The sequence below is a fragment of the Pristiophorus japonicus genome, chromosome 10, assembly GCF_044704955.1.
Source record: "Pristiophorus japonicus isolate sPriJap1 chromosome 10, sPriJap1.hap1, whole genome shotgun sequence".
In the NCBI taxonomy this organism is placed as follows: Eukaryota; Metazoa; Chordata; class Chondrichthyes; family Pristiophoridae; genus Pristiophorus; species Pristiophorus japonicus.
The window spans coordinates 42,184,081-42,199,918 of NC_091986.1; the positions used below are offsets into that span (position 1 = coordinate 42,184,081).

Sequence of the window (15,838 nt, forward strand, 5' to 3'; positions counted from 1 at the left end):
CGTTGCGTTTTTATAGGCAGATCTAACTTGGGGAGAAGAATCTAGGTCTCATTTTTATTTCAGAGTGACAATAAGATGAGAGTTCAGTGCCCATATGACACCGCAACAGCTGGTACTGCTTTTCAGGTTAGTACAAGGTCAGAACATCAGACTCACAAAGCTTGGTCAGAAGGGTAATGGCAGACGGAATTATTTTACAAATCGCAGTTATGACTTTGCAACTGAATTAATTCAAAATATGCTGCAAACGGTTAGATTTAGAAAAAAAAATAATAGCTGGATTGCGAAAACCAAGCCATTTGTTTTTGTTATGGAACTTAAATGGTGTATTTCATTGGCCATGAAGATTAAATGTTGTAGATTATGTGCAATATCTGAGATTTTAATGATGTGTCTTAGAAAAGATTGGCATTTGGATGAAAGTACCTGTTTCTCCAAACAATAAGCAAGACTTTTGATAACCTGCATATAGCTGTCACAATGCCAACAGTACCTCGGAGAGGTCAGGGCGAAGGAGCGGCGAGAGATTGTAGAGGGATGTGATCGGGGCCCAGGAGAGGCGAGGGCCCAGGGGCAGCATGGGCCAGCCCACATTGCGATATGTGTGCGCATTAGGTCCATGCAGCAGAGCTGGTCTCCAGTCGTCTTGGTTAATCCTTGCTGCTGCACCAAGACCTAGCTCTGTCAAGCCTGTGTGGTGGCTGGTATGCAACGGCCACCGCATGTTAAAAAAATCCACGTAAAGGCATCTTCCACCCTGCAAGATTTAGTTCGGGACCTGGAATATTAGGTCCTTCATTGAAACACCTGTGAACTTTTTGATGTGGAAGCAAGTCATCCTTGATTCGAGGGACTGCCTATGATGATGAGTACCTCGGTAATATTGGCCCTCAAAAGCGGTCCATGTTGTGTGGCTCAAGTCGTGGTTTCCTGAGTTCTGCCTAGCTGCAGGACATATTGAGGACTAGATTTTATAAAAATCACGAAAAGCACCGAGGATAAGCACAGGCAGAGAAAGTAACTCTTGTGCAAAATAAATGCAGTGCGTGGAAATAAACCAGTCTTAAATGTAGACAAATAATTACAATATGCAACTGGGTGCAGCAGACATCATTGCAGTACTGTAATAGAATATAATGGGTGATGCACAGGGGATTGATGAAGTACTAGCGATGCGCACTTTTAATAGACTGACAAAAACTACCCACATCAAATCAGAGTGTCTTTAATGCAGTGAGTTTTACTGCATTACTGGTGATACCATCATTGAATTACCTCCACATCTCTCTCATTGTCTGTAAACTGGTATTGCTATAAAGGTTATAAAAACAAAGAACAAAATGGTGATTACATTTGTTCCTAGCAGTTGTACTAGAGGTAATCATCTAAAAACTATAGAACACGCCAAGCCTAATGGGCAACCAAAAAAACCATCAAACTTCACAATGCTTTGGTGAATTTTAAGGCTACATCTATTGCAGATTTTTTTAATGGACTGGTGATTATTTATAATGCAAAGTGGATTGCAGATTCAGCCAAATACTTCCACTTCTCTACATGCACCACTATGTACAAAGCAAGGCAGTGTGTGGTATTCATAAAACAGCATTTCTGCCGTTAGCTTTACGATTATGTTTGCAAAGCAGATGACTTCAGAAGCAAACTAGCAAGGTCACACCAAGGCGTAGGAAGTGCACACAGCTTACATGAGAGGAGCTACTGCAGAACTTACCGCTGCCTTTGAGAGAGGAAAAGAGCGGAAAGAATGTATTAATGAAATGCTCCAACTGAACTTCAATGCTACGAATGGCATTTAATAAACAAAATATTTCATGACAATCTTTAAAAAAAAATTGGTCTTAGTTAATCAACATTCAAAAGAAGTTTACAATTTAAATCAAGAATGGCTGTGTGGATAACCTTCTAAGCAGATCCACCGCCTTTCAATTTGCCTCTAACTTACTGCAGAAAAATAGAAAATTAATGGCCTTTCATGAATCACATGTTGCTCCAATTTTAATTGCTAACATCTAAGAAATCAGGCTGTACTTTGAAGGTGGCCAAGGAGTATTAACAAAAAAAAAAATCATTACTCATAGAATCAGAATGGTTACAGCACAGGAGACCATTCAGCTTGCCGAGCCCGTGCCGACTCTCTAACAAAGCACTTCAGCTAGTCCCACTCCCCCGTCCTTTCCCCCGTAGCCCTGCAAATTTCTTCCCCTCAGGTACTTATCCAATTCTCTTTTGAAAGCCACGATTGAATCTGCCTCCTCCACCCTCTCAGGCAGTGCATTTCAGATCCTAACCACTCGCTGCGGAAAATGTTTTTCCTCGTCGCCTTTGGTTTTTCTGCCAATCACCTTAAATCCGTGTCCTCTGGTTCTCAACCTTTCCGCCAATGGGAACAGTTTATTTCTATCTACTCTGTCTAGACCCCTCATGATTTTGAACACCTCGATCAAATTTCCTCTCAACCTTCTCTGCTCCAAGGAGAACAGCCCCGGCTTCTCCAGTCTATCTGAGTAACTGAATTCCCTCATCCCTGGAACCATTCTTGCAAATCTTTTCTGCACCCTCTCTACGGCCTTCACATCCTTCCTTAAGTACGATGCCCAGATTTGGACACAATACTCCAGTTGAGGCCAAACCAGTGTTTTATACAGGTTCATCTTGCAGCATAGGCGGCGGCCGTTCGACCCATTGTGCCTGTGCCGGCTCTTCGAAAGAGCTATCCACTTAGTCCCACTCCCTGCTCTTTCCCTATAGCCCTGCAATTTTCTCCCCTTCAAGTATTTATCCAATTGACTTTTGAAAGTTACTATTGAATCTGCTTCCACCGCCCTTTCAGGCAGCGCATTCCAGATCACAACAACTCACTGTGTAAAAAAATTCTCATCTCCCCTCTGGTTCTTTTGCCAATTGCCTTAACTCTGTGTCCTCTGGTTACCGATCCTCCTGCCTCTGGAAACAGTTTCTCCTTACTTACTCTATCAAAAGTTTTATCAAAGAACTATCAAAACTATAAAAGCTTTACGAAGAACCGATCGGTCCACACTTTACTGTCTGAGTCTAAGTTGCATATTAAAGAAACTGGTTCATATGGACATGAAATAGAAAGCAGATATTTACCTGGCCAAAAAAGGCTACTCGAAAGTAGGTGCCGAGAAGTCGCTTTCCTGTGTGGATAACCTCAGCAATCTTTTTGTAAGCTTGATGAAGAGTTTCGTAGAGATGGGCCAGTTTCTGTGAGATACACAATGGAGTGTCATCAAATTTCCTCTTCAACAAATTTATTCAGCAAACTTCCAACAGATTAAATGATCAGCTACTTTTGCTCACATTCTTTGTTAAGCAAGTGAAAATCCCGAGCTAAACAGCCAGCCTCGAGTGCACTAGGAGGCCTGGGGGGGGAAAAAAACCCAGCAAAAATATTCCCAATAAATAACTCGCCACCACAACATAAATCGTAAATCCCCTGAGAGTGGTTAGAATGTGGAACTTACTACCATAGGGAGTAATATTTTCATTCATTGGATGTGGGCGTAGCTGGCAAGGCCAACATTTATTGCCCATTCCTAATTGCCCTTGAGAAGGTGCTGGTGAGCTGCCTTCTTGAATACAACCGAGTGGCTTGCTCGGCCATTTCAGAGGGCAGTTAAGAGTCAACCACATTGCCGTGGGTCTAGAGTCACATGTAGGCCAGTTCGGGTAAGGATGGCAAATTTCGTTCCCTTAGTGAACCAGATGGGTTTTTATGACCATCCGGTAGTGTCAAAGTCACCCTTACTGATACCAGCTTCTTCTTCCAGATTTATTTAACTGAATTTAAATTCCCCAGCTGCCTCGTGTCTCTGGACCATTAGTCCGGGCCTCTGGATTACTAGTCCAGTAACATATGCTGCCATACGCGACGTAGAGGCGAATAGCATAGATGCATTTAAGGGGAGGCTAGATAAACACATGAGGGAGAAAGGAATAGAAGGATATGCTGATAGGATTCGATGAAGGAAGGTAGTAGGAGGCTTGTGTGGAGCATAAACACTGGCATGGACCAGTTGGCCCGAATGGCCTGTTTCTGTGCTGTAAATTCTATAATGTTTGGTTGACTATATAAAACACGAATCAACAAATTAGAAATATTAAATTTTGTGCAAAAAGTTGTTTAATTCAAACCATTTAAAAAAATATATTAGTTCAACCCAATATTGCTCTTAAAACACTTATTAGTGACTATCTTATGTTTACGGCCCCTAGTTTTGAACTCCCCCCACAAATGGAAACATCTTCACTACGTCAACCCTATCAAACCCTTTCATAATTTTAAAGACCCCCTCAGCCTTCTCTTTTCTGGAGTAAAGAGCCCCAGCCTGTTTAGCCTTTCCTGATAGTTATAACATCTCAGTTCTGGTAGCAGCCTTGTAAATCTTTTTTGTACGTTCTCCAAATTTAAAACAAAATGAGGTTAATCTGGCATTAATATACTAATTGTAGATTGCATTTAGCCTGCTTGTTCAATACGTAAAATCTATATATTTTGTTCTATATCTCTGTAATTTATAGGAGGGCTAAACTTCACTTACTTCAAATTCACGCCTTTTTTCATAAACCGGAATGATTAGCTTATAGACATTAGAAATAAGCTCGTAACGTTCGGCTTTCCAGAGTCCATCAGCACACTGTTCCAACAACTCCATCAGCACATCCTGTTCAAACAGCAGCATTAGCAAGGCGCAGTTTTAAAACCAAACAATTACCACTCATAGGGGCTGGATTTTCCGTTCTGGTCATTTCGGGATGGTAATGGCGGCGGGGCGGTAAAGTTTGAGCCTGCGAACAGTTTGCGCCTCAGTCAGCAACATTCATCAGCTGGACCCTGAGTGTAGGGCGGAGCGCTAAAGGAGGCATTACTTAAGGTTCTAGGCCAGCTAAGCAAGTGAAAATCCCGAGCTAAACAGCCGGCCTCAAGTGCACTAAGAGGCCTGGGGGGGCAAAAAAAAACCCAGCAAAAATATTCCCAATAAGTAACTCGCCACCACAACATAAATCGTAAAAAAAAAATGTAAAAACAATCACACTTACCCGAGGTCAACATTACTTACCCCACAGCAGCTGCTACAGCTCGGACTGCCAGCTTCCACAGGCGGTCCCAGCAGGGCTCTACAGATCGGGCGGCAGCCAAAAATTGAGCCGGTATCGCAACCAGGGGCGTTGCACACCGGCTTGCCTCTTCTGGGCGGTAATGCTCAGTGCCCCCTCAAAACTATCACCGAATATCCCCGTGGGGCGCTGGAAGTCCGCCCGGAAGTGCTTACCGCCGCCATTGTTGCCTCTCCGGGGCGCTAACAGGGGCAGAAGACCGAAAATCCAGAATCTTACAGCACAACAACAACTCGTATTTATATAGCGCCTTTAACGTAGTAAAGCAAAAACAAAAAATTTAACACCAAGCCACATAAGGTGATATTGCAGCAGGTGACCAATATCTTGGACAAAGAGGTCGGTTTTAAGGGCTGTCTTAAAGGAGGAGCGAGGTAGAGAGGCGGAGAGGTTTAGGGAGGGAATTCCAGAGCTTAGGGTCCAGGCAGCTGAAGGCACAGCCACCAATGGTTGAGCGATTATAATCAGGGATGCTCAAGAGGGCAGAATTGGAGGACAGCAGACATCTCGGGGGGTTTTGGGGCTGGAGGAGATTACAGAGATAGGGAGAGACATGGAGGGACTGGAAAACAAGGATGAGAATTTTTAAACCGAGGCGTTGCTTAACCCAGAGACTGCACAGAGGCAGGCCATTCGGCCCATCGTGCCTGTGCCTGTTCTTTGAAAGAGCGATCCAATTAGTCCCACTCCCCCTCCTCTTTTCCCATAGATCTGCAAATTTTCCATTTTAAGTATTTATCCAATTCCCTTTTGAAAGTTACTACTGAATCTGCTTCCACCTAGTTCTGGTTTCCTCCACAAATGGAAACATCTTCTATACGTCTACCCTGTCAAGCCTCTTCATAATTTTATGACACCTCATCACATCTCCTGGTCCTCGGCCTCTTGCACTGTTCCAATGAAGCTCATCGCAACCTCGAGAAACAGCACCTCAACTTTCAATTAGGCACTTTACTGCCTTCTGGACACAACATCGAGTTCAATCATTTCACGTCATTACAACCGCTCCCTTTTTCTTGGATACCAGTTCCTGGGAATGATTCTGTTGTTGCCATTTTCAGCTCCTCGAGACCCATCTTTTGTTTCTTTACTTGTCCCATTACCATCGCCTTTTGCCTCACACCATCATCCCTTTTGACATTTAATCTCTCCTGCCTTCCATTCTATCACATACCTTCCCTTTTGTTCTTTCCTGCGCTTCCCCACTTTCCCTGCCTCTGAACTTCCTTAATACCTGTTGTATCTCTAACTTTTTCCAATTCTGGCGAAATCTCATCGACTTGAAACGTTAACTCTGTTTCTCTCTCCACAGATGCTGCCCTACTTGCTAAGTGTTTCCAGCATTTTCGGTTTTTAAGAACAGATTCAATAGTAACTTTCAAAAGGGAGTTGGATAAATTCTTGAAAAGTATAAATGTGCAGGGCTATGGGGAAAGAGCAGGGGGAGTGGGACTAATTGGAGAGCTCTTTCAAAGAGCCAGCACAGGCATGATGAGCCGAAAGGTGTCCTTCTATGCTGTGAGATTCTCAGGGGCCGAAATTGCCCCTTTCTATAAGGTCCGTGGCAGTGTGAAAACGTCGGCCACGGGTCGGTGTGGACTGGTCGCCGAGTCGCCACGGAAGGGCCGCCATTTTGGATATTGCTCTCCTTCAGTTTTTGAGTGATGTAGGGGGTTGCCCCGCCCGTTTTCCCGCAGCGTCGTGCACGTGCCCACCCCTTACCGACCGCGGGGACCCCTTTCCAAAATTGCCGTGCAGGAAATTGTCCCTTTCACAAATTACCCCGCGGGAGCGAAAGACAGCCGTTGCTGTCGGTACGCTTTCTGTGGCTGGGCGGCATGGCCGCCCTTAATAGGAAGGTAGCACTGCCGGCAACCCATTTAAAGCTTTATGGTTGGCCAACTGCCAGGTCGGGCCGACATTTAGGCCCGTGGGTTCGGCCGGGCCGCCAACAGGCAGCCTCTCCCTGGTGGCCCGGTGTTTGTCACTAAAGTGGCTGCAGAGTTCGCAGCGGCTCTCCCCTTTAACTGAAGGGGAGGGACGTTGTGACGCGCCAGCACGATGATGTCATCAGCGCGGCGCTGACGACTGTAAACATCGGCCACTTCCGCCCCGCTAGTGGCGGCTACTCCGACCTGCCCCAACTTCCGCCCCGCTCAAAAAAACGCCACAAAGACATGAATTTCTCCGGATTGTCCGCCCCATGCATTGAGATGGACGGAACCCTTTGAAATGGATAGATGCGCCCCGTTACGGGCGGAGGGCAATTTCGGCACCTAAATCTCCAAGCAAATCAATTTTCTAATGTAGCACCGTTAACGCACAGGATAATGCAGTAGCACCAATTTGTTGGCAACGTGTTGTGTGAGGCATGTCCCAAATAAAAGAAAATCTGCAAGGTAAGCTTACGGCGCAATAAAGTAAAGATTTACCTGCAAGAAAATCTTAATATAAAATCAAATAGTGCTGTAAACATAAATACCACATAATCAGCAGCAGCATTACAACAGCAGGTAATGCAATAAATTAAAATAAGCATAAGCAACAAAGTTTCACAGCAATAAATTCATAAACTGTTCAATAAAGATTGCAAAGTTTACAATATTTTCAGTATTACTGTATTCCAATGCTGAAAAACAAGCATGTTGAAAGTCATCTGACACAAAAATCCAGCAAGATAGTGACACGAAAATCCAGCAAGATAGAAATGAGTTCAAGGCCTGGAAAGTCAAGTTGTTTGCACCTCCCGTTAGCACCCCCAGGGGCATTAACGAGGCACAAACCACGTTTCGCACTGCTAACGACCACCGCTAAATTCCACTGGAGATTAGCGGTGGTAGTAACCCACAGCACTGGCAATGACAACGGCACAAAAATTGGGGAGTGCCCCCTGCAGCTGCACGGGGCGATGCCAGCGTCAGCTTCAGGGGACGTGAACCGCTCGTGGGCCGAGACTTAATGGGGAGGGGGCAGCCATTAAAATAAATCTTTTGTCGCTTTCACCGATCGCCCCATTGCCGCTTTCAATGTGGGGTCAGTGCCGTGATTGGTCTGCTTGAGTGCTGTTGGCACGGCACCCCATAGTGGTCTAGGGAGGACCATTTTTCCAGCGCAGAGTTTGCAGCTTGGGCCCTTCTCTTCAAAGACTTCCACTAGTGCCCCAGAAAGGAAGTGGAATGCGTTATTTTGCGCTCCATTTCCTTTCAGGGGAGGTAACCAGAAATTAGCGAACGTGGCAGGAAGTCACTACTCCAGGATGTTACCGCCCCCAAGCGGGCATAAGAGAAATCCCCCCCGCCCCCCGCAAAGTATCAAATGTTTACCAAGTTACTTCACGGTTTGTAATGCAACACAATACTGAAAAATACCCCATACAAAACCAATCAACCTCTTATGTATTGGAAATCAAATGAAAGGAAGGACTTTTAAAATATTTACATTTTCCCGACCCATCTCCCCTTCTTTTTGCTTTTCCAATTTCTTTTGTCCACTCCTTAAGCCATAACCCTCATGCATGCCTTTGTTACCTCTAGACTTGACCATTCGCACCCTCTCCTGGCCGGCCTCCCATTTTCCATTCTCTATAAACTTGAGCTCATCCAAAACTCAGCTGCCCGTGTCCTAACTCGCACCAAGTCTTGTTCACCCATCACCCTCTGTGCTCGCTGACCTACATTGGCTCCCAGTCCAACGTCTCGATTTAAAAATTCTCATCCTTGTTTTCAAATCCCACAAGGGCCTCGCCCCTCCCATTCTCTGTAATCTCCTCCAGCCCTACAACCCCCACCCCCGAGATATCTGCGCTCCTCTAATTCTGCCCTCTTGCGCATCACTCAGGGAATTGTGAACCTCTGGTATTCTCTACCACAGAAAGTTGTTGAGGCCAGTTCGTTAGATATATTCAAAAGGGAGTTAGTACGGCTAAAGGGATCAAGGGGTATGGAGAGAAAACAGGAATGGGGTACTTAAGTTGCAAAAATGATCAGCCATGATCATATTGAATGCTGGTGCAGGCTCAAAGGGCCGAATGGCCTACTCCTGCACCTATTTTCTATGTTTCTATGTTTATCGTTCCACTACTGTCAGCTGTGCCTTCGGCTGCCTGGGCCGTAAGCTCTGTCTAAACCTCTCTTTCCTCCTTTAAGACAACTCCTTAAAACCTACCTCTTTAACCAAGCTTTTTGTCACCTGTACTAATTTCTCCTTTCGTGGCTACGTGTCAAATTGTTTGTCTTATAATACTCCTGTGGAGCGCCTTAGGATGTTTCACTATGTTAAAGGTGCTATTCAGAGGATATGGGGTCGGAAGCTCTGCTCAGGATCAAATAGGACCTCACATCCTATCACCTCCAGTAACTCTACTATTTTTCAGCTTCCATTTCTTAAGAGCCTTTGCTTTTTCCCCCCATTAAAGGTGATATTATGGGAAAAAAGTTTTAAAATTGATTTACAATGAATAAACTGAAAGGAACAAAGTAGACATTTTAACAAGAGTGAAATGCAATGTTGATAGCATATCTTGATAAGGATCATTGGGTGCATTATCCTTGGGCTTTTTATAGAACTATAATCACAAGAGAGCATGGCCAATCAACTCAAAAATGCTTGGCAATTTAAGATAAAATAATACATCCCCTCTAATTTTCCTCCTTTATCTCGTCCTCAAAGTAGTGCCTCATCATGGGGAGTGATTCACCAAACGGCAATGGGAAATCACGTGTGCCAAGTCAGATGCTGTTCTACTGCAGTGTTCATCACACCCCACCCCAACTAAGTCCTCACCTAGTGGCCAACGGGAAGTGCTCAATAGTCATCTCGGGCACGGGGCTTGCAGTCACACTGAGTCTACGGAATGGTACAGCTGAAGGCGCGACCTCCAGTGGTGGAGCAATGAAAATCGGGGATGTGCAGGAGGCCAGAATTGGAGGAGTGCAGGGTTGTGGGGCTGGAGGATGTTACAGAGATGGGGGGGGGGGGGGCGATGCAGTTGCAAGGCCATGGAGGGATTTGAAAACAAGAATGAGAATGTTAATGATGAGGAGTCACTGCTTTGAGGATGAGATAAGGGAGGAAAATTAGAAGGGATGTATTCTTATTTTTTTCTGTAAATTGGCAGTATTTTTGAGCTGCCTCAGGAGACATCAATGACTAAAGCACAACAAAAATGCTAATTATCAGTAATTCAAACCCTTTTACAGGACAACTCTGCAAGCAGATGTTCTATCGCAAGCAACATTTTAAATCCTACCAATGACTAACTAGTGGAGCACTCAATGATGAAAGGTTAACAGTCTATCTCAGAGGCAATTTGTGTTTTTAAAATGATTGATAAGAATATACTGAAGTTGCAAATTTAGTTATCACCCGGGAGTTTGCTTACAGCGTGCATTCTGCATTTATTGATAATAATGTAGGCTGCAAAAAAAAGAGATATTACACCGGTAAGTATTGGAGCTATGGTGCTCCAATGCTCAGGTGTTCCAGTGCAGTGCTGAGGGGGTGCTGCACTGTCAGAGGTGCCGTCTTTCGGATGAGATGTTAAATCCAGGGCCTGTTTGCTCTCTCAGATGGACGTAAAAGATCCCTATGCAGGATTTCGAAGAGCGGGGAAGTTCTCTCTTCACCCCACATAACTATATTTGGATTTCCAAAGGACATTCGATAAGGTGCCACATAAAATGTTATTGCACAAGATAAGGGCTCATGGGATTTGAGGTAATGTATTAATATGGATAGACAATTGGTCAACGATCAAAAAACAGAGAGTAAGTTGGCAGGCTATAACTCGTGGGGTGCCACAAGGATCAGTGCTGGGGCCACCACTATTTACAATCTATATTAATGACCTAGATGAAGGGACCGAGTATAATGTAGCCAAATTTGCTGATGATACATTTTTTTTGGAGTAACTTAAAAATCGTAATTCTCCCCATTTAAGTTGCTCCAGTGTAAGTGAGTTAGTTAGGTTTTTTTTTAGTTCAGTTTTTTTTCCAAAAGGGGGCATTACCAGCCACTTATGACTGTTTCGGCTATTTAAGCAAGTTTAGCCAGCTAAAACTAACTTAGGCCAGCGTAAGTGTACGTTCTGAAAAACCCTGCGAATTAAGAAATCAGCGCAGGCAGCCAGAGATAGGGGGGGGGGGGGAAGGGGACTTTGCAAAGCACTAAATATCTTCACAACAACATTAAAGAAGCATAAATACATTTAAAGCACCAAGCACTAAACAAAGCAATACATTTGCACCAAGCACTAAACAAAGCACAAAAAGTAATAAGCAAATAATTAACAAATAAAAAAATAGAAGGAACCCTGCACCGAAAGCACCAAGCCCAAAGTAATAAGCAATCAATCAATCAATAAATAACAAATAAAAAATAGAAGTCCTACCTTAGGGAATGCAGTGGGCTGCCGATGAGGGAGCCCATTCGGTCAGGGCTAGGGACGGCGTGTTTCGGGCCCCTTCCACACAGCCTGCAGCGCGTCGCACAGATTTGGGCTGCCTGGAGCTACTGCATGTATGCGCACACTCTAGCGCGCATGTGCAGAGGTCCCGGCACTGTTTTCAGTGCCGGGACCTGGCTCCGCCCCCAATCCACTGGCCACGTTACGCCATCACCGAGGAGAGGCCGGGAAGCGGTCAGAATCAGGAGGAAGATTTCCGGCGCGCTTGGAGGCGGACAAAAGTGGCACACCTCAGGTGAGGGCTCTAGGAAAAGGGGTTGGGGAAATTTGGGCCCATAGACAGGTTTAAGTGAGTGGGCTGTAAGATGGCAGATGGAGAATAATGTAGGGAAATGTGAGGTTATTCACTTTGGTAGGAAGAATAGAAAAACAGAATATTTTTTAAATGGTGAGAAACTTTTAAATGTTGGTGCTCTGAGAGATTTGGGTGTCCTTGTGCAAGAAAGCAGAAAGCTAGCATGCAGGTACAGCAAGCAATTGGGAAGGCAAATGACATGTTGGCCTTTATTGCAAGGGGGTTAGAGTACAAGAGTAAGGAAATCTTACAACAATTGTTCAGGGCCTTGGTGAGACCACACCTGGAGTACTGTGCACAGTTTTGGTCTCCTTATCTAAGGAAGGATATACTTGCCAAAGGTGCAACAAAGGTTCACTAGCTTGATTCCTGGGATGAGAGATTGTGTAGAATGGGTCTATACCCTCTGGAGTTTAGAAGAATGAGAGGTGATCTCATTGATATACAAGATTCTGAGGGGGACTGACAGGGTAGTTGCTGAGAGGTCATTTCCCCTGGCTGGAGTGTCTCGAACTAGGGGACATAGTCTCAGGATAAGGGATCGGCCATTTAAGACCGAGATGAGGAGGAATTTCTTCACTCAGAGTGTTGTGAATCTTTGGAACTCTCTGCCCCAGAGGGCTGTGGATTCTGAGTCATTGAGTATATTCAAGACTGAGATATAGATTTTTGGACTCTAGGGGAATCATGGGATATGGAAATCGGGCGGGAAAGTGGAGTTGCGGTTGATGATCAGCCATGATCTTATTGAATGGCGGAGCAGGCTCGAGGGGCCGTATGGCCTACTCCTGCTCCCATTTCTCATGTTCTTATGTAACTAAAAAACAGATCATCTGGTCATTATCATATTGCAGTTTGTGGCAGCTTGCTGTGTGCAATTTGGTTGCCACGTTTCTGACACTACAACAGCGACTACACTTCAAAAAAAAAAAGGTCCTTCATTGGCTGTAAAGCGCTTTGGGACATTTTGCGGTTGTGAAAGGCGCTATATAAATGCAAGTTCTTTCTTTCTTTCACAGACCTTATTATCCTTAAATAAAAAGTGAAAGACTACTGCTCAGAGGAGCATGCATAAAACATCCACTTCAGAAACATAGGAGCAGGAGGAGGTCATATGCTCCCTCGAGCCTTTTCCGCTATTGAATGGGATCATGGCTAATCTGTGACCCAACTCCATATAACTGCCTTGTCAGCATGACTTTCATGACTCACCCAAAACCAGACAATTACGTAAAAATATGAACTAAAGAATAAAGATTCCATCAAAGCAAGCGGCTGGTTGAGCCAACCAGTGGTCGAAGATCAGGACTGAATATATCCATGTAAGCAAGAATAGCACCAAAGTACGAGCTTGAATATTGGAAGGAAACAGCAATATTGCAGGTTATCATAATGTCCACATCAACTCACCTCATTGTAGTGGACATCTTGCATTCCTACATCCTCCATCATTGCCGCCTCCTCATCTATGTTGGGCGTAATCACCTTAAAAGCTGTACAGCCTTGTTTAAATATACCTGGAAGAGGCAAAAGTGATATTAAGATGCAGTTACCTGAACTGCCCTTCTTGGTATAATTTATATTTCCTGTAACTGAAAGATCGGAGTGACCTGCAAATCTGGTAATACTGCTCAAGGTGTCTCAGGGGGACATAACCTTCTATCCTTTCTCCCTCATCTACTTCTTGCACTTTCCCTTTCAAAGCATCTCTCCTATTTGTCCCAACCACTCCCTGTGGTAGCAAGTTCCACATAATCGCGGCAATATTTTTGTAAGCTTGATGAGTTTTAAAGAGATGGGCAAGTTTCTGCAAGATACACAATTGAGAGTCATATTAAATTTCCTCCTACAAATTCATTCAGCAAAATGTCAACAAATTAAACAATCAGCTACTTTTGCTCGCGCTCTTTGCTTTGCGGAGTAATATTGATTTACAGAGAATTTTACAGCACAGAAACAGGCCATTCTGCCCAACAGGTCCAAACCAGTGTTCATGCTCCACACGAGCCTTCTCTCACCCCTCTTCATCTCACCCTATCAGCATATCCTTCCATTCCTTTCTCCCCGATGTGTGTTTCCAGATTCCTTTTAAATGACTCTTGGCTAATCCTTTCAACCACTCCACATTCTCGCCACGTTCTGGGTAAAGAAGTTTCTCCTGAATTCCCTACTGGATTTATTAGTGACTATCTTATATTTTTGGGCTCTAGTTTTGCTCTCTCCCACAAGTGGAAACATCTTCTCCACGTCTACCCGACCAAACCCCTTCATAATTTTAAAGACGTCGATCAGGTCACTCTCAGCCTTCCCTTTTCTAGAGACAAGAGGCCCAACCTGTTCAAGCTTTCCTGATGGTTATAAGAACATAAGAATTAGGATTAGGAGTAGGCCATCTAGCCCCTCGAGCCTGCTCCGTCATTCAACAAAATCATGACTGATCTGGCCGTGGACTCAGCTCCACTTACCCGCCCGCTCCCCATAACCCTTAATTCCCTTATTGGTTAAAAATCTATCTATCTGTGATTTGAATACATTCAATGAGCTAGCCTCAACTGCTTCCTTGGGCAGAGAATTCCACAGATTCACAACCCTCTGGGAGAAGAAATTCCTTCTCAACTCGGTTTTAAATTGTCTCCCCCGTATTTTGAAGCTGTGCCCCCTAGTTCTAGTCTCCCCGACCAGTGGAAACAACCTCTCTGCCTCTATCTTGTCTATCCCTTTCATGATTTTAAATGTTTCTATAAGATCACCCCTCATTCTTCTGAACTCCAATGAGTAAAGACCCAGTCTACTCAATCTATCATCATAAGGTAACCCCCTCATCTCTGGAATCAGCCTAGTGAATCGTCTCTGTACCCCCTCCAAAGCCAGTATATCCTTCCTTAAGTAAGGTGACCAAAACTGCACGCAGTACTCCAGGTGCGGCCTCACCAATACCCTATACAGTTGCAGCAGGACCTCCCTGCTTTTGTACTCCATCCCTCTCGCAATGAAGGCCAACATTCCATTCGCCTTCCTGGTTACCTGCTGCACCTGCAAATTAACTTTTTGAGTTTCATGCACAAGGACCCCTAGGTCCCTCTGCACCGCAGCATGTTGTAATTTCTCCCCATTTAAATAATATTCCCTTTTACTGTTTTTTTTTCCAAGGTGGATGACTTCACATTTTCCAACATTGTATTCCATCTGCCAAACCTTAGTCCATTCGCTTAACCTATCTAAATCTCTTTGCAGCCTCCCTGTGTCCTCTACACAACCCGCTTTCCCACTAATCTTTGTGTCATCTGCAAATTTTGTTACACTACACTCTGTTCCCTCTTCCAGGTCATCTATGTATATTGTAAACAGTTGTGGTCCCAGCACCGATCCCTGTGGCACACCACTAACCACCGATTTCCAACCCGAAAAGGATCCATTTATCCCGACTCTCTGCTTTCTGTTAGCTAGCCAATTCTCTATCCATGCTAATACATTTCCTCTGACTCTGCGTACCTTTATCTTCTGCAGTAACCTTTTGTGTGGCACCTTATCGAATGCCTTTTGGAAATCTAAATACACCACATCCATCGGTACACCTCTATCCACCATGCTCGTTATATCCTCAAAGAATTCCAGTAAATTAGTTAAACATGATTTCCCCTTCATGAATCCATGTTGCGTCTGCTTGATTGCACTATTCCTATCTAGATGTCCCGCTATTTCTTCCTTAATGATAGCTTCAAGCATTTTCCCCACTACAGATGTTAAACTAACCAGTCTATAGTTACCTGCCTTTTGTCTGCCCCCTTTTTTAAACAGAGGCGTTACATTAGCTGCTTTCCAATCCGATGGCACCTTCCCAGAGTCCAGAGAATTTTGGTAGATTATAACAAATGCATCTGCTATAACTTCCGCCATCTCTTTTAATACCCTAGGATGCA

General features: G+C 44.4%; 1 protein-coding gene across 5 annotated transcripts in view; it reads right to left on the reverse strand.

Moving 5' to 3' along the window:
- LOC139274972 (dedicator of cytokinesis protein 9-like) overlaps positions 1-15,838 on the reverse strand; it is a 455,604-nt gene that overhangs the window by 28,729 nt on the left and 411,037 nt on the right. For all 5 annotated transcript variants that reach the window (XM_070891774.1, XM_070891771.1, XM_070891772.1 and 2 more), the window contains 3 exons: positions 13,329-13,435; positions 4,584-4,706; positions 3,133-3,246 (listed from right to left, as the gene is read on the reverse strand). In XM_070891774.1, the coding sequence (XP_070747875.1) occupies positions 3,133-3,246; positions 4,584-4,706; positions 13,329-13,435 (344 nt within the window). The remainder of the gene's footprint in view (positions 1-3,132; positions 3,247-4,583; positions 4,707-13,328; positions 13,436-15,838) is intronic.